This window comes from Calliphora vicina, chromosome 1, assembly GCF_958450345.1.
Source record: "Calliphora vicina chromosome 1, idCalVici1.1, whole genome shotgun sequence".
Taxonomy (NCBI): Eukaryota; Metazoa; Arthropoda; class Insecta; order Diptera; family Calliphoridae; genus Calliphora; species Calliphora vicina.
This window is the reverse complement of record NC_088780.1, coordinates 156915451-156938003: the sequence shown is the minus strand read 5'-3', so window position 1 is coordinate 156938003 and position 22553 is coordinate 156915451. Positions and strand designations below refer to the sequence as shown.

General features: G+C 29.7%; 2 protein-coding genes across 10 annotated transcripts in view; one reads left to right on the top strand and one right to left on the bottom strand.

The window, feature by feature from the left end:
* The window catches only part of LOC135964206 (very long chain fatty acid elongase AAEL008004), an 81544-nt gene extending 72641 nt beyond the window's left edge, over positions 1 to 8903 (top strand). For 8 of the 9 annotated variants that reach the window (XM_065516361.1, XM_065516358.1, XM_065516357.1 and 5 more), the window contains one exon: positions 5767 to 8903. In XM_065516361.1, coding sequence (XP_065372433.1) covers positions 5767 to 6060 — 294 coding nt within the window. In that variant the 3' untranslated portion in view covers positions 6061 to 8903. The remainder of the gene's footprint in view (positions 1 to 5766) is intronic. The other variant, XM_065516364.1, reaches the window with a different exon arrangement.
* A 4463-nt stretch (positions 8904 to 13366) lies between these two features.
* LOC135964204 (uncharacterized) lies at positions 13367 to 19836 on the bottom strand. The gene is made up of 7 exons (XM_065516353.1): positions 19471 to 19836; positions 19300 to 19400; positions 19100 to 19213; positions 18780 to 19033; positions 14610 to 16292; positions 14314 to 14552; positions 13367 to 14241 (listed from the first exon to the last, which is right to left on the bottom strand). The coding sequence occupies exons 1-7, from the start codon at positions 19687 to 19689 to the stop codon at positions 13813 to 13815; spliced, it is 3039 nt and encodes a 1012-aa protein (XP_065372425.1). The 5' UTR covers positions 19690 to 19836; the 3' UTR covers positions 13367 to 13812.
* Positions 19837 to 22553: the final 2717 nt, after the last annotated feature.

Sequence of the window (22553 nt, the reverse complement as noted above, 5' to 3'; positions counted from 1 at the left end):
GCCCACAAAATATATTTCGATCTTTAAATGATCGCAATTATCCATTTTCATAATTCCTTAATGATTGAAAACAAATGTGAAAGATTAGTTGTCAATTATGTTTCATTTGCATTAAAATACAAATTAATATTGGGTATATGAATTAAAAATGCGGGATTTTTTTTTCAAATTTTTAGCTCTTACTTTGAAACATTTTTACAATATAAATTTATTAAAAGTAATGGCCAATGTTAGCAATGATCTTTTCCCATCTTTCCGGAAACACATGAATTCCGAGCCAAATCCATGCGTTTCCAGGCCAAGAACGAATCAAGCCAATATCGGATAGAGCATTCTGAATCGATCGAAACAAATAGTAGACGGACGGAACAAGGTTTGGACTATAAAGCTGGTGAGGCAAAACTTCCCAACCATTTCATTCTAATTAGTTTTTAACAGATATTGTAAGATGTGACCGAGTATTGCCATGATGAAATATTACAGTTTCATGTCTGGCCGCATATTCTGATAGGATTCTTTTGGTTCCACCAAATACAGAACATTACCTTAGCGCCACGGATATTTGGCTTTGGTGTCGATTTGACTAGTTGGCTGGGCTTCATGTACGATGTCTTACTATCTCGATCGGCTTCAATTCGTACACAGAGAAAATAGATTCGTGCTAGCAACCGATTTTGTTGCCAATGGAATGGTTCTATCTTAGTGACCGAATTTTACAGTTATGGCTACAATATTTTGGAAGGGGTAACTAAAGTTTGGTTGCTTCAACTGAAATTCTTCTTTATCAACTGACTTTCTGTGGTTAGAACTGAACAATTCTATGTGTGCAACCGAATCATTCGATTGGCAAAAAATTTGGTTGCTATCACGAATCTAATTTTCCAGCTTTTGGATGAATCCTGCAAACGTTTTGAAATTGCTGATTGAGTAGCGCCCAATGATTTTGCAAACTCTTGTTGAGTTTGACAACAATCTTCATGGAGTAATGACTTTAATTATTGGTTTTCAAACTTTTTTGGCTGACCTGGGCGATCTTTGTCTTACGTGTCAAAATCATTACTTCTGAACCTCACAAACAATCTCCCGCACGTTGAAACCGATGGAACACATGTGCTTTAGTGGCACTTTTTTCTCAAATTAAACAAGAAAATCAAAAATTCTCCCATATGACGCTTTGTTGATACAAAATTCGACATTTTCGAAGCAAAAAAAAACTTTGTTGTTTACACTATAATGTTCAATAACTAAGTGAGAATGAACCCTTCAAAATGATACTATAAACCGTGTTCAAAAGATACGCCATCTATTGCAAATCCCGCATTTTTAATTCATACAATTAAATAACTCTAGGTGGATTTACCAATTTTTTTCAAGAAATCTCAAACTCAGGAGAATTCAAAACATACTATAGCCTGCTTCCTATATGAAGATATAGATCGAATGGAAATCATTGTTTGCTTAATTAAAGTGTGTATATGAATTTAAAAAATATTAGCATTTTTTAAACCAAAACGAATTAATATTTATACAAACAAACACGAAATTACTTTTTCCTTTACACAACATTTCAACACTGAAAGCTTTTGTTTCCCCCTAAAAATATACCTTGTTTTTTTGATGTTTTCCCAACATATGTTGGGTCTTGGTTCACACCGTAAACTGGACGAATAAAAGTAAATTCAAATGTTAAAAAATTTACTTGATTTAGACCTGATTTGTTTAATTTTTTTTTTTCAATATTCATACTATTATTCAAACATGATGATTTAAATATGGTCAAAACTGGGTCCAAGTTATATTTTGAGGGGATAACGAACACATTTATTTCCTTTCCATATTAAATCACATGATCTAATATATCTACATTTAAAGCACAATTTTGAAAATGTTACGATTTCGAAATCGTTACAAATTATCATTAAGTCTAAAAAGCATTTTCTCTACTACATAAACTCATAATTGCTTCTTCTACAACTTCTCATTTTGTCCTATTTCCCAACATTCCTGACTTATGACGTGTCTCTGCAAGAGACAGACATTGCCACTTCCGAATTGCTATCAATGTCATCAATAATATTCCCACGTTATTTTACATCAACTGTAGTTTCCCCATTTAAAGCGAAAACCCAAAAGCCATTTAAAAAAACACTTGTCGCAACATAAATCCGGCCTGTGGTAATGAAATCAAAAGTAAAAGAAAACAAAAAAGAAAAAAAAACTCAAATAATGAAAAGTAAACCTTGTAAACGAACTGAAATTCCAAATATGTAGTGTTTGTTTGTAAGGCCAACAGAGGCAGCAGCAGTAAAACAAAAATGCTTCAATTATATCATACATAAATAAAGGTAGACCTGAAGACAGGCAGACAGACAGACACTCAGCCATAAAGAAAGACATGTTAAACAAAACTCTTACTTGTTAGCTGTAGCAGCTTAGTAGCCGAGTGGAAGACTGTGTCTGACTTACTGACTGGCTTTCATTTTTATTTTTTGTTCATTCATAAAACAAGCCGCTTAACAAAAATGTTGCACCTTCTTTTTTTTCTTTTTCATTTTCTATTACATTATTTGTCTTCCTTCATTTCGTTTGCTTAACTCATGTGTAGTTGTTGCTAAAATTTTATGATCGTAACAAATTTCTGTTTGTATTTATGTCTGTCTGTCTGTCCCCTGTTTTTAGTGCTTATTTATTTTTTGTTTGCTGTCTTGGTTGTACACAAATTTGTGTACGTACTCCCAAAAGACAAGAGACAAGACACCACAATTGTTAAACAAAAATTCATTGACATTGCTTTGTCAACATAAGTAGCAGCAACAGCTAAACATACTTCATTATTATAACAGTCATCATGATCATCATTATTGTTATTATTACTATTATTATCAGTGTTAACACGTTATGGTAACACAAATCCAAAAATACTATGTAATCGTTTCAAACCAAACAACCAACCAACCAACAGACAGTAAATGCTTTCTTTAAAAGGTCTTTAAGTAGGTCTCTAGGTATGTTAGCTAAACATTACATAAAATTAGTTTATAGACAGTTAAGTTTATGGGAAAATATTTTTACTGCAGTGTCAGTAAAAATTATTAGCTGTGAAATGTAGCTGCAGACTGTCACTGATGTATTGTAATTGACACAATAAAACTTAGATTTCTAAAATATCAGCTGTTTTTGAAACTGACATTGCCAAAGACTTTGCGCAAAAATCTTCCTTCAGAACAGATCTAGTCAAATATAGTCATAATTTTGATATACAAATACCCCTTTCACACTAGGCCAACAACAAAACACCGTGTAAAATTTTCTTCTCCTTAACCCGACATTACCTCTGGCATCTACAAACACAATAGACTTGCGCAACTAAATTGCCTAGTGTGAAAGGGGTCAAATTGTCAAAATTGATTACTTGAGAACTTTAATAGTTCGGAATTCAAGTCTGCATACTTAATTCAAAATACATAGTTGTTTAACATTATCCCCCTAATCATATTACCCCCACTGTATACTACACGTTTCTTATTTTTTTTGGAGGGACTATTTTCCAATGTTGCGCATGCTTATTCTAATAACCAAACAAACACCCATTGATTGCAATGCAGCAACCATTAGTTCCAACAAAAAAAAAATCACCGTAATAAAATTGACTATATTTTTTTTTTGTAAAAATAAATTTGTTTTGTCTAATCTTTCAAATACAATTCGGTTTAAGCAAGAAACCAAGTGAAAGTTAAGCTAAAACAAAATCATGGATAATAATTCAATACAACATAAAAAGCTAGAAGACAACAACAACAAAGTTAGAATATTATATCTAGCTAAACCGAATCTAGTATACTCTACAATCGGGGTTTTGTGGAATTATATTTTTAGCACTTTAGGTATCAGTAGAAATATGGGAATTAATAATTTATGTAATATGATGGCGGTGGAAATGTCTGCATCTAGCACGTCAGACCTCCGCTATTTTCACAAAATGTTAAACCACATTTGGTAAAAACGCTTATCTCGTCAAATCACCGCACAGTGGTATGAGGAAAAAAGGAAATAAATCTGTAACTTCTAAACTCTTAGTCTGATTTGAATGGAATTTCACATGCGCAAAGAGGAAGTGTTTAAGTTTTGAATTTGGATCTCCTAAGCCTACCAGAAGCAGGGCCAGGGGTCCCCAAAGTAGGACACCTCGGGTATGTTTGGGAAAAAATAGTACTTTTTTCTATTTAAGTTATCTAAAAAATGTCTAAAAAGGTTTATTAGGAATTTATACTTTTTGCAAAATCTAACTTTACACTAAATATTTTAAATGAAAACAAATTTGAAAATTGTTGATACCAAGGGCACCAGGTCCATCCAAAAAACGCCTATTTTTTATTTTAAATTCAACTTTAGGGCAAAAATTCTCAAATCGCATACTCGATATCAAAATATAGTAACCCATATTAGACGGCCAAATATGTTTTTAATTGTTTTGTTAAGGGTTCCGAAATCCCGCCCTTGGTATGGATATTATTATAGCCAAAAAACTAAAAAAGCCCATTTTTGGGATTTTTCAACACTTTTTTGGTAATCGCGGGTTTTTTGACTACAAATTTTAAAATTTGTTTTTAGTTTTCTATTTTCAATGGCAAAATCTATATAACTGTAAAATTTTATTAAAAAATATTCATAAATAAAAATTTAATTTCAATTGAAAAAGTTGTATCTTTGCAAAAACTCAATAAAAAGCAATTTCTGTTATATTTTTCAAAAAAGTATTCCATGAATTTTCTAAATATCAAAAGTTATATATATTTTTGAAAAATAGACAAAATCCCCTATCCATTGATATATAACATGTATACCTTATCTTTTTTACGTGTCAAATAAATTAGGGAAAACTTAACTTACCTAGCACTTACCTAGCACATTCATAAAAATTTTATTAGGTAGGCAAACATACTTTTGTACAAATTTATTTACATATAATCTCAATTTTGCCCTTCCTTTACATCTTTGCATCAGAACGATTGCTCTAAATGTCTGTTATATTGTACTAAGTATTAGTAAAAAAAAAAATTTCAATATTTTTACATCATTTACAGTTTTACTCCTAATTTGTTTGCTTTAAATTCAATAATTACCATAAGCATCTCATTAGTATATCATAATCATAGGAGATTTTCAGTTCCCCTTTTAGGTTTTCCCAATCACATCTCTAACAACCACCCTACATAGACAACATTAAAAGTAAATGCCTAAAAGTAGGCAAACGTTTTTTGCTTTGCATTTATATTTACATCAATGTTACACTTTAAACAATTTTACATATAAAACACAAAATTCATTAGTTGTATTGTATTTTAGATAAAAATCATTTTGTTTACTATTTTATTGTAAGTATTTATAGTATGTAATAATAATGCAAATATACATAAATTAAACCATTTTAGAATATAGTAATTAATATTTGAAAATCATATCAGTATTTATTTACCAAAAACATACAATTGTTGTTAACAAAAATCAATTTTCCTTTTTCATGTATTCTCATTTGTGACCTAATTCTCTGCCTGATGCCACTACAACGACAACTAAATGTAACGACATTTTGTAATAACCCTAATAATCAAACAATCATTATATATGCGCGCTTAAATGTAACCAATAATTAAATTGTGACAATTGCTATTTGCTTCTATACATATAATTTTTCTCTCTGTGTAACTGAAATGATTTTGCGAAAAATAATGGAAAACCGGAAAAACTATATGTATCTATCTATAGCAATACAAGAACTTATTAATGTTCTTTTTACAGCGTCCTGAAAAGGATTATAAGCTCATAACCAATGGCCATGCCAATGGTGATGATGATGATGTCAACAACAGCAAACACATGAATGGTCATGCTGTTAATGGTAAGATCAATGGCCTCAAAAATGGCACAACAGTGACAGCAAATGGTGGAGTCACAAGTGCGAATGGTTCAATGAATGGTAGTGCGTACAAAAATGGCGCCGTGCTGGCTAATGGCGTCGCTAACGGTCACAGCGATTTGACGCAAAGAAAAGTTAAATAATATAAACCCAAAACAACGAAACAACGTAAAATACACAAGAAAAAATTGGATATTTAAAATAAATTTTGGAACATTAGTTTTCTTCTAAATATGTAACTAAAAACTCTTAACTTTGTTTCCAAATCAATATTTGTTTAGACAAATTTTCTTTTTGCAATAATTTAATTAAAATTTAATTAAACCAATCCCCAACAAGATTACTGCTAAGCTATTGCTTTCAAGTCAATCTGAACTGTAAATTATGAGGTAAAACGTAACAGAGTTGTATTCAAAGTTTAGAAATTAATATACAAGAAAAATATTGAAAAAAACAAACGTTTGTGATGTATTTCTTTAAAAAAAAAAAAAAATTATTAAGTAATAACAAGTTTTTGTAAAGTTTTATAATTATAATAGTTCCATACTTTATTTTTCTATATTTTTTCTTTAATTATTATTTAATTTTTTTTTTCTTTTGGGATCCATTTTATTATTGTTTAAGTTTCATTTTATACAATGTTATATAAATATATGTATACAAAGTTATTTTTTGTTAAATTTTCTATAAAAAAATAACCTAAACATTTTTTAGCTTTTTATTGAAAACAAAAATATATATATAAATAAATAAAAAATAATTGCTTTAGTTGTACAAATTAATGGATGAAAGCAGTAGAAATAATATTGTATAAAAAATATTAAATATTTAATTAAAACAACAAAATACTTATACATATTAGACAGCCTTGGGGAAAACATTAAGGTTATTAAGTTGTTTCCTAGTAAAAATAAAATTTAAGTTGAATTTATATTAAATCCGTTATATTAATGGAAAACTTTTTCCAAAAGGCTTTCAAGTTCAAAAAAATAATATAAAGCGGCCAGAAAATAAGGGACATTCCTGCACCCTGCCATTTAAATTGTAAGGAAATGAAATTATTCAATAATGTAAAAAGTGGCCTTTTCAAAAAAGTACTTTTTGGAAAAAGTACTTCTTCAGTTTTTAAATGATTTATGAAATTTAAACATGTTATAATGCTACATATTGTAACGAAATAATATTTTTGTCGAAAAGTACTTTTTTAGTTTTTATACTTTTTCAATATTTGAACTTTAATTTTAAAAATAATAGAAGAGAAAGTAATTCTTAAATTTTTTAAACCTCTGTATACATTAATAACATTCAAATATTCTTTCTCAGACTTCTAAATTGTCAATATTTTAAAAAAATTCTCAAAAAACCCAAAAAAGTACTTTTTGAAAAAAGTACCTTGCTAAAAAGTATTTTTTGAAAAAGAGTATTTTTTTGATTTTTGTAAATACTTTTTTCAAAACTTTAAAATTTGTTTATTGGAATTAAATTTTGGAAGATTTTTTAAAAAACTTGTTATTTATATACTTGCTGGAAAAAGTATTTTTTAATTTTTTTTATACGTGTACTTTAAAAAACTTTCAAATATTCATTTACAGAGTACAAAATAGCCAAAATATTTAAAAGAAAATGGTTTAAAACTTGAAAAGTATTTTATACCAAAAAAGTACTTTTTATAAATAAAAATCAGCAGATAATTTTTATATTTTTTTTTCATAATTTCAAAATTCATAACAAATTTTACTTCTAAAAGGAAACAACAAAATGACATTTGTTTTCAACATAGGGCAGTCTAATAAATTTATTGCAAAAACAAAAATATATATAAATTTACAAAAGTGAGGTTATTATTATGTAGGTAAAACCAAAAAAATTATATAAATATTTAAATAATTTTGTAAAAACCATAAAACCACACTAATATTTAAGTTAAAAGTCATGCATAAAATTAAATTAAAACAAAACAAAAATTAATATTATTAATATTTAAAACAAACAAAAAAAACCCATATAGGAAAAGAAAACTGATTACAAATGATGTACGCAATACTACTACCATTAAACATTAATTAAATTAAACAAAATTATTTTTCTCATTGACAACACTACCACAAAATTCATGATTAAATTATTAAACCAACAAAAAAAATCCCATAATTAAAAATAAATTCAGCAATATTTCGATTAGTAACATTAAAATTAGATAAAAAGATAATATTCTAAAAAAACCGCTTCATTAATTTATTAAAAACAAAATCAAGTGAAAACGATTTAAAAAAAATTCTAAAATTATATATAAAAAATAAAATATAAAACCTAAATACAACAAAGAAAAAAAAAAGAAAACAAAAATATTTACAAACAAATTATGGAAATTACCAATTGAAAAATAATTTCGAAATTTCAAAAAGTAAAATACAAATAAAAATAAATTAAACCAGAAAACAAAAACAAAATCCCAAATACATTTATTTAAACACTAAAGGAGAATTGTATTTATTTTTTAAGTTTATTATATTATATGATAATATTATTATTAAAATATAAATAAAATATGTAAAACAATACATTATAAATAGTAGTCTGTAAGTTGTAATAGGTCTATAGGTATACAGATTTTGTATGCAAAAAACACAAACAACAAAAAAAATTCAAAAAATAAACAAATGAAAAAAAACAAACGAAATTGCAATTTATTACAAAATTTAAATTTCATTAAATCTGGCTATAAAAACAAAACAATATACAAAACAAATCACAACAAAATCCCACAAATCAACAAGTAACTAAACTATTGTAATGTCTTTATTAAAAGAATTAAATGAAAAGAACGAAACCGTAAGTTTTTTGTGTATAAAATTTAAATTTAAAGAACTGGGCGTTAAGGAAGTTGAACTTATTTTTATTTTCAAAATAACGATTTAAAAAAAATAAACAAAAAAAACTGAAATAAACTAAAAATGCATCTATGAGAGGAAAAATATTAAATAAATTGTGTATTTATTTTAATTATATGAAACTTAGATTATAGAAAATGGTAAGTTTTTAAATTAGTTAAAAAAAGTATCATAAATACTCACTTTAAATAATTATTAGCCGGTTCGTAATTTTTCATAAATGTTGTTGATGTGTTAACCCTATATCACAAAACTTTTAATGGTTTAAAGCTCTTTCAAACGCAGTTGTTTCAAACTACGTCCACAAACTGAGTGCATACTTTGGGCGCTTTGTATAAGTAATCAAGTCTGTTAAAGCTTTTGTAACGATTTGTTTTAGGTTTTTCTCTGCTGCCTTTTTGACAAATTTCTTTATTAAAAACATTGCCGATGCTTTTTAAATAATTGACATTCTTCCAATTACATACATAGTACATATTTTTTAATTTCTAAATATTTTTTAAATAAACCATTTTTTATACATATATAAAAAAAACTAGCAATTTTCTATGAAAAAGCTTAATGCTTCTTAACTTTTATTTTTTTTTTCACAAGATAAGTGCAACTACTTGATTTTATCTCAATCACAGAACTTTATTTTTTTTTGCAAATTGACTGGCTGCTATTTCAATTTAATTTCTATTTCAATTTAATTTTTTTTATTTGAAAATTATTTATTTATTGATTAAACATTGTTTTTATTTCATAGACTAACAATTTAACAACACTTTTATTATATTTTAAACGATAATTTTTATAAATTATGCAGAGAATCCAACGACAATTCTCAATCCGACGGATATTGCGCGAAACCAAAAGAAATTTATCTACAAAACAGAGTTGTATTGTTGCCTAATTGGGAACGAGTTGTTGGCGGAGTTGTATTTTTAGTTGTTAACCCTTGCAGGATACAAAATTATGAATGACAATTACTCATATCTTCTATCTATATATTACTTTCACTGTAAAAATCATACTATTTTAAACTCAATGTTTTTAGAAATTTGAAATTACCAAAAATTAAATAAATTTTCTCTCTATAAAAAATTTATATGAACATGAGCCTGAATAATATTTCATATAATTACGCTGTGTACGAAATTGTCACTTTTTTCTGTCAGGAAGGGCACCCGGCGGTTTAAACTAATTCGATTACGCTGAATCCAGTGGTTCTAACCGTTTTTTTAGGTTAGCTCTTGTTTTCGTTATTTCGAAAATGGAGGAGGTTACACAATATATATTCGCGTAAATCAAAAATGGTTTAGTTTATAATAATTATTGCATAAACTAAAAAAATCGATATTCCGCCATAAAATTACATTTAAGTAAGGCTTAACAATTTTTTAATCTGCGCAGTCGTTTTAGAAATATTTCCAATATCTTTACGCATTTTCTAATTTTTTAACCCGTTTTAAAAAACAAAAATTTAAAAATTTTACTAAAACATTATTTTACGACTGCGCAGATTAAAAAAATGTTAAGCCTTGCTTAAAGATAATTTTATTGCGGAATTTCGGTTTTTCCAGTTTATAAAAAAAACCATAATCAATCAAAAACTCGATTTTAAATTTTTGTGTAGTTACGTCCGTTTGCATTTAAGATGACGATATATATTATGAGTCCTCATAAGATTATAAGACGATCTAGCTATTAACGTACGCCTGTCTGTTTTTTGAAAACACGATAGGACAAATACTCTCTGTTGATAAGATTTGTTTGGTTTTAAAAAAATGAATCGAATATCGGTCGATGATTTCACCTAGCCCCCCGGAATACTGTTTGAGTAGTCACAAATAAATTGATTATGTGGTAATCCTGATAAAATTTTGCACAAATTAGTTCTAAGTACTCTGAAATTATAACTGTAAAATATGGCGATAATCGGGCCACATTTGTCCATATACCCAATACAGAAAATGACTTGAACATTCATAATTCCTTAACCTGACCTTACCTCTGACATCTACAAACACAAGAGACTTGCGCAAAAAAATTGCCTAATGTCAAAGAGGTATAATAGTGTGTAGTTCTCAGGTTTAGGCAAGTTCAAAAGATACTCAGAAAAATGTCTGCCTTTCAATTTCTGCATTGTTAAAGGGGACTTATATATCAAAATTATTAACAAACTTTTTTCTCCTGTAAGGGTTAACAAATCAAAATACAACTCTGTCAACAACTCTCTAACAAATCAGACATTAACAATACAACTCTGTTTGGTAGATAAATTTCTTTACGTTTCGCGCAATATCCGCCGGATTAAAAAGTTTCGTCTGTTTCTATGCAAAATTTGCATAAATTTGTACATTAAATTCGTTTAACATACAATAAAAGTGCTGATAAACTGTTAAAATATGTGTGGTGTACGAAATAAAATCAATTTTTAATCAATAAATATAAGTTAGCAATAAGATAAATAAAATTGCAGTAGACTGCCTCTAGCAGTCAATCACTATGCACAAAAACAGAAGTTTTGTGAAAGTGGTATGGAATTGTTTTAAAAAATAAAAGTTTATGATGTAAATTGTATAATCATTTAAAACCGTATTTTTACTGTGTGGAATTAAAACAATATTTAAGAACAGTTTGTTTAAAATGTACCAAATGACTAATAATTGAAAGGTAAGATAGCTTTGAGACTTTTATTACTATATTTACTTAACAAAATTCTTTAAAATTCGCATTCTTTCAGCCCATTTATGAAACAAAGTTCCCGGAGAGTTTTTTCCCTTTTCTCATTTTTCCTATTCAAATTCTTTGTTAAAAAAACGAAAAGGGAAAACACTCCCGGGGAATTTTTATTCATAATTGGGCTGAATATGAAAACACTTTATCCTGTAAACACAAAATCATTCATAATACAGATCTTAACAGGTTTAATTAATATAGAACAATCGACCCTGTTCTGTAAACCGAATATCATAATTTTTCAGGAATTTTTTATATGAAAGCCCTAGAAATTTGCACATGATTCTTTGTGATAATTTCAGAATATATGGATGATCGAATTTTATAAAAATAAAATCATAGACCTTTTTGCAGACAACTCGGCGATATTTTAGTAAGACAGAGGTATCAACCGGAAAACTTGTTTCCACTTGTTTCGTGTAAAGAAAGCTCTTCTTTCAACGGACTAAATCTTGGGATTAGCAGATAAACAAATTATCATTTCATCGTTTTTTGAAAATCGTTCATTTTCAGAACAGGGAACCCAATTCTTTGAATAGAATACATTCTTTATTGAATGAATTCATAATGGAATTAGTAGTTTCATCCAAAACATCGAATTAATTAATTTAAATCTTAATTCAGAATTAAAAAATATAGACAATTCATTCCAATTCATACTCCAGTTGCGTTGTCAGACAGCTCCACAAATTTCTGGAAAACATGAATAATTCAAAAAGGAATGAATTCTCAAAGGAAGGAATTCAATACGTACTTCAATAAAGTACTAAGGAATTAAGCATATGATCTAATTTACAAAGAATTTTTCAACGGAATTTAATTTGAAAAAGTAAATTGGGACCTTTCGTCTCAAACATAAATAAATAAACTCTCCTGTCAAAGACCTAACTCAGTTTTCAAAAAACTAAGTGGTGAAAATGTAGTTCTAGTTTCCGCTCGACATTTCTTATGGTTTCAATTAATAAAAAAAAATTGAAGGTGCGAAACGACCACTTTCGATAAAAAATTATATATAGGTTCAAAATTCATATTTTTAATAAATGCGTGCAAAATACTTTCATCCAGAAATGGCCCTCACAATATAAGGGACGGAACAGAACACCCATTTTGATAAAACAATTTTATCATTTCAACAGTCTTGTTGAACTCTATATCCGTACGTTATGATTTGGCAAAATAAATTGAATAAATGACAGCCAATTCGATAGATGTAGCTTCAACAATATCAACTGTCAAAGATTGGAACGCCCTGTAATTGAGGAAAATCATTAGGAGATGGAAGATTCCTTTTTTGAGATATCGTTTGTTCAAAGAACATTTTTTGGTTCAACATCCAGTGTTCAAAAAAATATTGACAATGAATGAGACTAATATTGTAAATCGTTTTTGGTTTTATGTATGTTATTGTCCACCAATATTGATGAAACATATATGGTTTAAAACTCTTTTTTCTCTAGATGTCTAGATGCACAATATAAAATATTTAAAAATTCTTTCCATAAAAGTGGTCGAATTTCGGCCACCAGGCATCCTAGTATTAGATTAATGGTTAACAAGTTATACATTTGAAATGGAAAGATTTTACAATAAAAAAAAACCAAAGCGGAATTTGGAACGGGTAAAGCTACGTTTCTGCATACACTGTAATCGGCACCGAAAACGAAATTCTATACATTTGCACCGAAAAAAGTTCATTTCAGAACTGTGTATGGAATTTCGTTTTCGGTGCCGATTACGGTGTATGCGGAAACGTAGCTTAAGGTCCGATAAATGATTTCTTTTATTTTTTGTAATAACAACTCACCTTATTTAATCATAATAGAAGGAAAAAACATTTCATTTAAATTAAATTATAGGAATATCTCACTCGTTGTATTTTAGATAAATTTCTTAGATAAATTAAATCATAAATTATATTTAATATTATTCCACTGAAAAATTTTAAAAACAAAGACTAAAATTAATGTTTAAAACAAAAAAAATAAAAAATTGAAACAAAACATAATTTGTTTGCATAAATTAGTAACTAAAATAGTTAAAATTAAAACATAAAACAAATTAAAAAAAAATATGGAAAAATTAACTTGTTTAAGCGAACAGCTAAATAATATCATGATGTAATAGAAGTCATAAAAAATAGCAGTAAATGCTAAAACTTAAACTTCTTTAATAGTTCTAATATATGTATTATTTGATGGCTTAGAAAAATATCATTTAGTTTTGTAGGTTTCCTCTGTTTGTTTGTTTTTTTAAAGATGAGTAAAGCTTGGCAAATTACAATTAATCCAATGTTTGAGGCCGTTTTTTCAAAGAGAATTCAATCATATTATCAATATCGGTTACAGATTTCATAGATTTCTTAACATTCGATTCAAGTATTCTTAGGTTGCTGGTATAATCTGGTAGTTTGTGCAGAGTCTGGGCCATTTCACGGGCCAACTTTTTCGCCCTTTGTTGCAGTGTAACATTGGGTGAGAAATTACCTTTTGGACTGTATTTGTAATGGTTGTAGTCTTGAAGTTCACCAAAATCCAAAATATCCCATTCACCAGTCAGCATATTCCAGGTGAACAAAACACGACATTCATATTCGCGCCTATGAAAAGCACAACTAAGTTTGCGTGAGCAATTCAAGCAGGAGGATACTTCTTCACGGGCCGAAAAGTGGGCCATTAAAATACAAAATACCGTAAGAGATATAGGACAGACCTAAAGGATTCAAACATATGATAATTGTTAAGGTTCATTAAAATTTTAGTTCATTAAATAAGTTTATCATACATTTATCAGTTCATAGGCCCAGTCATAAAAGAAATCATAGGTCTTCTGGTTCTTCTGGCACAATGTACTGATGGCATAGTAGGTAAAGGTTTCCATATCAAATGAATGCTGCTCTATAACCACACTAGAACAGCGCAGCTGTTGGTAGGAAGCTTTCGAAATCATTTGCATTTCCGAGTAGCAGGAGCCATGTACCTCCATGGGCAATAGTATGTGATAGCCGGGGGAAATGCAATCATCTGTAATATAGGAAAATGTATACAAATAAATAAATTTTTAATGATTAATTTTCCTACCTTCAACACTTGTTATAATCGAGGCGGCATCATCTTCTTCGACAAAACGTCTTAAAAACTTCTTTGTACACACAGGCTTTTCCGACATGGCACCGCCCTGCAGTGGCACCTCCACCACTGAACGATATTCATCCCTGCGTGGCGACAAAAACACCGATAGCTGATGATTTGGCGACAGGGAACCGCCCACCTCCAGATGTGATCGCTTTGTCATGGATAACTGCAGAGGCGAGAGGGTGCCATGTGGTTTAAAACTTAACATGTATTGCGTAGCAGGTGACAGAGTGTGGGCGAAATTATGTGGTGGAGATTTTTGATTGTTATAGAAATGATTGGCTACCAGATGGCGACTGGGTGAACGCATTACACTACTACCGGCAACACCGCCACTTGATTGTGTTACTAGGCCTGAAGTTGATGGCGGAGATCTAAAACCCAATGGCGAGGTGCAAGTACGATGTAAAGGCGATAAAGCAGCCGCTGTGGGATGATGAGTGTGTGGCGACGATGAGGGCGAGGCATAGGGAGAGATACTATGCAAATGTGTTAGATTGTGGCGGGGCGAGTGACTGCCCGTGTTGGTGTTACTCAAAAAGGAACTGAATGTATTGGAAGTTCGAGTCTTGGTAAAGGGTATAATATTTTCTGAATTATCTTCGGAAAATTCATATTTACGATCAGCTAATCTACGTTTGCGCAATATGGAAATCTTTTCACACTTTTCATTCTCTTCCGAAAATTCATAGGCAGCGGCTCTATCGTTATTGCTGTTATTAGATGTATTACTGCCACCATTAGAGGAAGTTGAGGTATTGGGTGAGGTAATATTAGCTTTTAGCCCAGCAGAGGAAAAGAATATGGAAACTCCCTTGCGAAAAGATTTAGTAACTATGCGATGTCTTTGGCGGGGTCCTTTTTGCATAAGTGAGCTATTATTCTTATTTACACCAGCTACTGTCCCAGCCACCACTGTATTACTATTTGTAGCTGTTACAACCGCTGCAGCACCACTAACACAAATTGATGACGTTGTAGAGGTGGTGGCACTATTTATGGCTGCTGGTGACATGGCATTTAAACGACTAGTACTATTTGTATTGCAATTAAATATCAATTCTTCGCAAGATTTCCTTGACACTGATATGGGTGAATCATTTTGACTGGAGCCCGATGATCTCAGACTATTGGCCAATTGTGAAATGCTTATAACACCACTGCCAGAGTGTGTTGAATCAGTTTCGACATCGGCGAAATCTTCAATTATGCGAGCGACCACATTAGTTTGTGAGTTTGTTGATTGACTATCTATGCTAAAGGTATCGGTTAGATCCGATATGGGAGTACATCTTTCTGGTGGTACATCAATATTAGAAGATGTAGCCATATTATTATTGTTAATATTGCTGTTACAATTGTCCCCTGTATTGAGAGGTCTCTGCATTAAATGACTTAATGAGTTTTGATGCTGATTTATTGCACTTTGTTGCTGTTGTTTTTGCTGTTCCCTGGGTGCTTGTTCCAAGCGTATGTGCAACATATGAAAAAACCCATTAGAGTTTAATAAAATGCGCTCGGGACAGATTAAATGTATATTTGGTTCAAATTTACGATCGGAATCTGTAGTTGAATATTTCGTATGTATAGTTAAATTACATTTGAGGCAGAGGATATGTCGTCTGAAATCTGTTATAAAAGAAGGAATTACAAATAATTGTTTACAGAGTGAGAGTGATATCTTTGAAAATAAAATATAGTCAGTAAAAATACAATGGGAACGTAAATTGCCAATTTAATAAACCTTATAATTTCTAAACTAGAAATAAGTAAGAAAGACCACATAATACACATATAATACTGAATATATGAATAAAAATATTTTTCTTTTTTAAGAGATTTATGGTTGTTAATGTAATTTTCTAAAGTGGGATTTGTGTGGGAGCTATGACCAATTATGGACCGATCGCAATGTCTTTTTTGCTTCGAAAATGTAAAATTTTGTGCCAACATAGCATCATCTGCGCGAAGTTTTGTTTTACTTCTTTAACATAAAAAAAATTGCGGCTGAAGCACACAGAAGCTTGTGGTGAATGTTTTTCATCGGTTTCAACGTCCGAGAGATGGTTTTTGCGGTTCAGAATCCAGGCCAACCAAAAAAGTTTGAAGACCAAGAATTGGAGACATTACACCATGAATATTGTTGTCAAACTCAACAAGAGCTTGCAAAATCATTGGGTGCCACTCAATCAGCGATTTCAAAACGTTTGAAAGCAGCAGGATTCATTCAAAAGCAGGGAAATTGGGTAACATATAGGGTATTCGAATTATTCGATTTTTCTCTTGTTCGAATAAAACGAATAATTCGAATAAGAGATTTTAACTTGTTCGAATAATTCGATCACACGTTTAAAATTAATCGAATTATTCGAATAATTTAAATTTTTTTTTAAAAAGTAAAGACTGAAGTTTTGATTTCGGTTTTTTAATATTTTATTGTTAAGGAAAAACAAAAAATATCGTTAAAGTTAACCATTGAAGTATTGATAATGTTAAAAAACATTCGAATCTACAAAACAATTGACTAGCAAACCCTTTAGTTTCCGTTTTGGTGCTATGCTTTAAAAAATTTGAGCTAGTTGGACATGATCCTGAATTCAAATATAATATAAACGTATTAAGAACTTTTATATGTCGTTCATTAATTCGGGTTTTAAATTGAGTAACTAATTCTTTAGAAAATTAATTATTTACTATTTCTAAATTATTTATAACAAATTGTATTATACATCAAGCTCTATCAATGTTGCCGAATCTTTGCTTAATAAAGTGGCCTTGGGTAATTACACTATAAAGGGAATCTGTCCAAAGTTTGATATCATTGTCAGTGAACGTGGCTAACTTGAAGTCAGGCGGTGCATGATTGACGCCTTTACAAATACGCAAAAAGTTTATTACCATGTTAGACAAAGATGTCCAACGATGTTTAATATCGAACACGACGAACACCATGCTTTTCTTGCAACAAAACGTTAGTTTACAATAATTGTGTTTATCATTTGATTTATTAAATATTTTGCGGTTAATAACATCACTTATATACATATATTCTAAGATCATGGCCTTCATCTATTTCAATGTAATCATTATAAATGTCATCCTCAATATCACTTTCGACGACGGTTTCAAAATCACATTCTCCATCACATTCAACTCCACTTTAATCTAAGTTAATATTTTGATTATTAATTGCGATTCTTCTAATATTTCGCCAGCTAAATAATAAATATTTTATTCCGTACCTTTTATTTTCATTGGTTCAAGTCCTAAGTTAAAAATGTTGAAAGATTTGTTTTTAGAATTGTTACTTCTTGCAGTAATATTTATATATTTATGGAAGGAGCTATCGGAACACTCATCTGCAGTGATCGAAAGTCCATTTGTCGTTAGTTATTTGTCGAATTTCAGAAACAATACAATTTATGTGAGTCATTATTACTTATTTAAATTTGAAATTATGAGAAAATTTTAAACAATTTAATAAATTTAAATATATATGAACATTTATTCGTTTTATTCGATTATTCTACATAAAATTGTTCGAATTATTCGTTATTCGAAAATGGCCATTTTTAAATTGTTCGAATAATTATTCGATTAATCGAACGATCATTAGTCGAATGGACACCCTAGTAACATACGAATATAAGCTGAGAGACCTTGAATGACGATTTTGTATGTCTGAAATGTAACTCGAACTCTATAAAATAAAATAATTTTTGCACCGAATCATTACTTGTGATTAAAAATGGAACCATTACGATAACCCGAAGCGTAGGCGATCGTAAGTGAAGCCCGGCCAACCAGCCGAATTGACACCAAAGTCAAATATCCATAGCACTAAGGTAATGCTCTGTATTTGATGGGAGCAAAAGGGTCCTATCTATTATGAGCTTATTTCAACAATATTTTTTTCGTGAGTGATTTTCGGTAGTGGGCCTTATATTGACCAATTATGGTCCGTTCGTCATCAGATTGTCATGTGATGTATTTCTATATGAAACACAATTCTCGTGAAGTTTATATGGATACCAAAATTTTTAGGAAATTGTGGTTGTTAAAGAGATTTTTGACTGTGTGACTTGTATCTATACTTATAAATATCATTATACTTACACCCATCATCCTCTTCGAATTCTCTTAGTTTTTTGCAATCTAAACAGCCCAATTTAGGAACTTTTACATAAGTTATATAGGAGTCTTCATGTTCATCTTCGGAAGCACCATGGACAATTAAAATGCGAGGATCACAATTTTTCCACTGTATCATGCTGACTTTTTTCATATTGTCAACGCCATGATCATCGAAAAGGCAGCATTTGTAAAAATTGCGCAGCGGCTTAAAGGGTTGATAAATCCAGAAAAATAAACTAAAAATTGAAACACACCAATTATATACATTAAACCTAAAAAACCCATAAATAACATTAACTTACGTGTACTTAAAGCGCATACTGAAAGAGTAATGGCTGAGCGAAGCATTCTCACTGCTGCAGAATTTGTAGCTTAACAAAAATTGGCCACACGCAGAAAGACCCATAAACACTTGCCTATGCACATAAACGTAACAATATATAAATAAGGGCATAAGTTTATTATTAACATAAATTAAATAAAAGATACAACAAGAACTCACCCTTGTATAAAATTTGGTGGTATTAAATCCTTAAGACAAAATGATAATCTAGTTGGCACATTAGCGAAAAAAGACTTTGTCCTCCGGCTATTGCCCATATACTAATAGGAAATTGTAAAAATAGAAAAAAACAGGTATTTTAACGAATCTAGTTTTTCTGTCTATACTTACTTCTCGTTTCATTAGCTTATTTGCCAAATTTTCTTGTGGTGGAAATTTTTTCGTCTCTTCCCCCAATCTATTATTATGGGAATATCTATTAGGACCTCTACGCATATGATCATCCTCTTCGTCGGTGTCAGAAGTTTCAGCCAAGGAGAATTCATCTTCCTCATCCTCGTCGGAGGATGATAAATCAATGTAAATATGACTACGGCTACTGTGGTCCATTTTAGAACCCTTTTTTACTTATTTTTGTATGTGTGCAGTTGTTGTATATTTTTCTTTCAGTCTGCCAACCTGCTACCTGTGTATTGAGTTTGGTTTTTCTATTGCAGTTTTTTGCCCATAAAAAATGTAAATTTTATGGTTTTCTTCTGTTATTATACCCCATGTTGTTGTTTGCTTCCTTTACAATACTTTTTATACCAAATTTATTTATTTAATAATAGTTTTTTGTACTATTTTCCTTAAAAATTAGTGACGCTTTTTGCACCCTCTACCAAAAGCATCAGGATGAAAACACAAAAAAAAAACTATTTTGACAACAAAAATAGTTTGGGGAGTATTGGAAATATTTGAACCGGTACAGCGTTGCAATGTTTGTGTTGATAAAGCACGGCAAAGGCAGGGTTGTTTTACTTTGTGTTTTCAGTGTTGTATTTAGAAAGTAGAAACGGTTAATTTTAAATTTGGCAGCAGAATGTAAAAGAATTATTTATAAATTTTTTAAAGTTAAAACTGAATTTAATTATTTTAAGTTTGTGGCAAAAGCAATGATAATTTTTAGTGTTATTATTAAATTCCTTCATTTATATTAAATATACTTTTAATATTATTAGGTGTTTAGGTCGCATCCTTTTGGTAATAACTACATTAAACGTATTATACTATTTTTAACAACGTTAGAAGCTATTGTTGCTTCCTTTTTTATGTCACTTTGCTGGAAGTATTTTACTAGATTCTAGCGAGTAAACCGTTAACGGGTCCTTAAATATTGGTTGCCACCAAATTATGCTTGTTATTTTAGCATTAAAAAACACTTGTCAAATTGTCTTCGACATAAGCACTACGTGCATCTTACTAAAAAACGCGATATATATATTCCTTCTACGAGGTAATATTTATTTACAATAAAAAGAGATCTTAGTCTCTAATTTAAACTTGAAATTTGTTTGTTTTATTTTTATAAAAATTTTGGAAAACTTGGATTGATGCCAAACATTAGATATTGATTGCTTCTTAATTTATGATATTTACCCCCATTTTCTCAATATCTGGTTATCGTTTTTCGTAACGATAAACCTCCAATTAACATTTTTTATATGAGAACTGTCAGTTTATCGTCACGATAAAAAATAACCAGAGATTGAGAAAATGGAGGTTAAACGAATTAAGTTATGGTTATGTCACTTTAATTAAGAACAAGGTCATTTCTCAAATTCTAAGGACACTGCTACACATTCAATATATATTGTGATATTTGGATCGCGATCCATGAGGTTATTCTGAGATTTGGATCGCAATCCATTAATACTGCATGCTACAAGTTCAATAAATATCGCGATAATGGATTGCCGAATTAGGGCACTGCTACACGTTCAATATATATTGACCGCAATCCAGTATTGCGATATTTATTGAACGTGTAGCAGTGCCCCAATGCAAGATCATGAACGATTGATTGATTCAGTTGTTGTTCAACTAATTTATACTAAACTGAGTTTTTCTGCTGCTTCACATAATTTAGTATTAAATGCTTTGTATTGTTTCGAAATATAGAATGTTATTTTCTGATTCCAATATAAGTTTTATCCCTTTTTTATTACGAACAATTTTATTCTCCAATTTTTTAGTGACATGGGGAGCCTGACAACTAGGGTATTCAAATTATTCGATTTTTCTCTTGTTCGAAAAAAAAGAATAATTCGAATTAGAGATTTTAACTTGTTCGAATAATTCGATCACACGTTTAAAATTAATCGAATTATTTGAATAATTTTTGATGTAGGTTTTTTAATATTTTATTGTTAAAGAAAAACAAAAAATAACGTTAAAGTTAACAATTCAAGTATTGATAATGTTAAAAAAACATTCGTAAACAAAGTCCATCATTAAATTTTCATCAGAAATATTCTGATCAGATTACCTCCCGAACAATCTACAAAACAATTGACTAGCAAACAATTTAACTTCTGTTTTGGAGCTATGCTTTAAAAAATTGGAGCTAGTTGGTCATGATCCTGCAGGATCATGAATTCAAGTACAATATAAACTTATTAAGAACTTTTTACGGCGTTTATTAATTCGAGTTTTAAAATGAGTAACTAATTCTTTAGTTAATTAATTATTCACTATTTCTAAATTATTTATAACAAATTGTATTATACATCAAGCTCTATTAACGTTGCCGAATCTTTGCTTAATAAAGTGGTCTTGGGGAATTACCCAATAAAAGAAAGCTGTCCAAAGTTTGATATCATTGTCAGTGAACGTTGTTAATTTGAAGTCAGGCAGTGCATGATTGACGCATTTACAAATACGCTAAAAGTTTATTACCATGTTAGTCCAAGATGTCCAACGATGTTTAACATTATGTATAAGACGAACTCCTTGCTTTTCTTGCAACAAAACGTTAGTTTGCAATATTTGTGTTTATCATTCGATTTATTAAATATTTTGCAACACTTACTTATGCGGTTAATATCATCACTTATATACATATATTTTAAGATTAGATATAACATGACATTATAAATGTCATCCCCAATATTTCCCCAAGGAACCATAGGTCTAAAATCAAATCCTATCTTGCGCATTTCGTTTTTTATCCAATGATATTTCAATACAATTTTTTTCATAGTTTTATTTATTGGAGTAAATTTTTCGTATTATTTTATTTTAATATTAATTGCAATGGTGGTTCCTTGTACATCTTGCTCAGGATTATGTGTAATAACGTGAGCTTCTCTTTAATTTGTCTTTAAGTCCAGTTTGGTGGATTTGAATAGAGTTTTTAGTGACTTAACAATCATAGATCATTAATTAGCAATCTCCTATTAATTCCTTAATTCTGCATTCTTCTTAATTCCAAT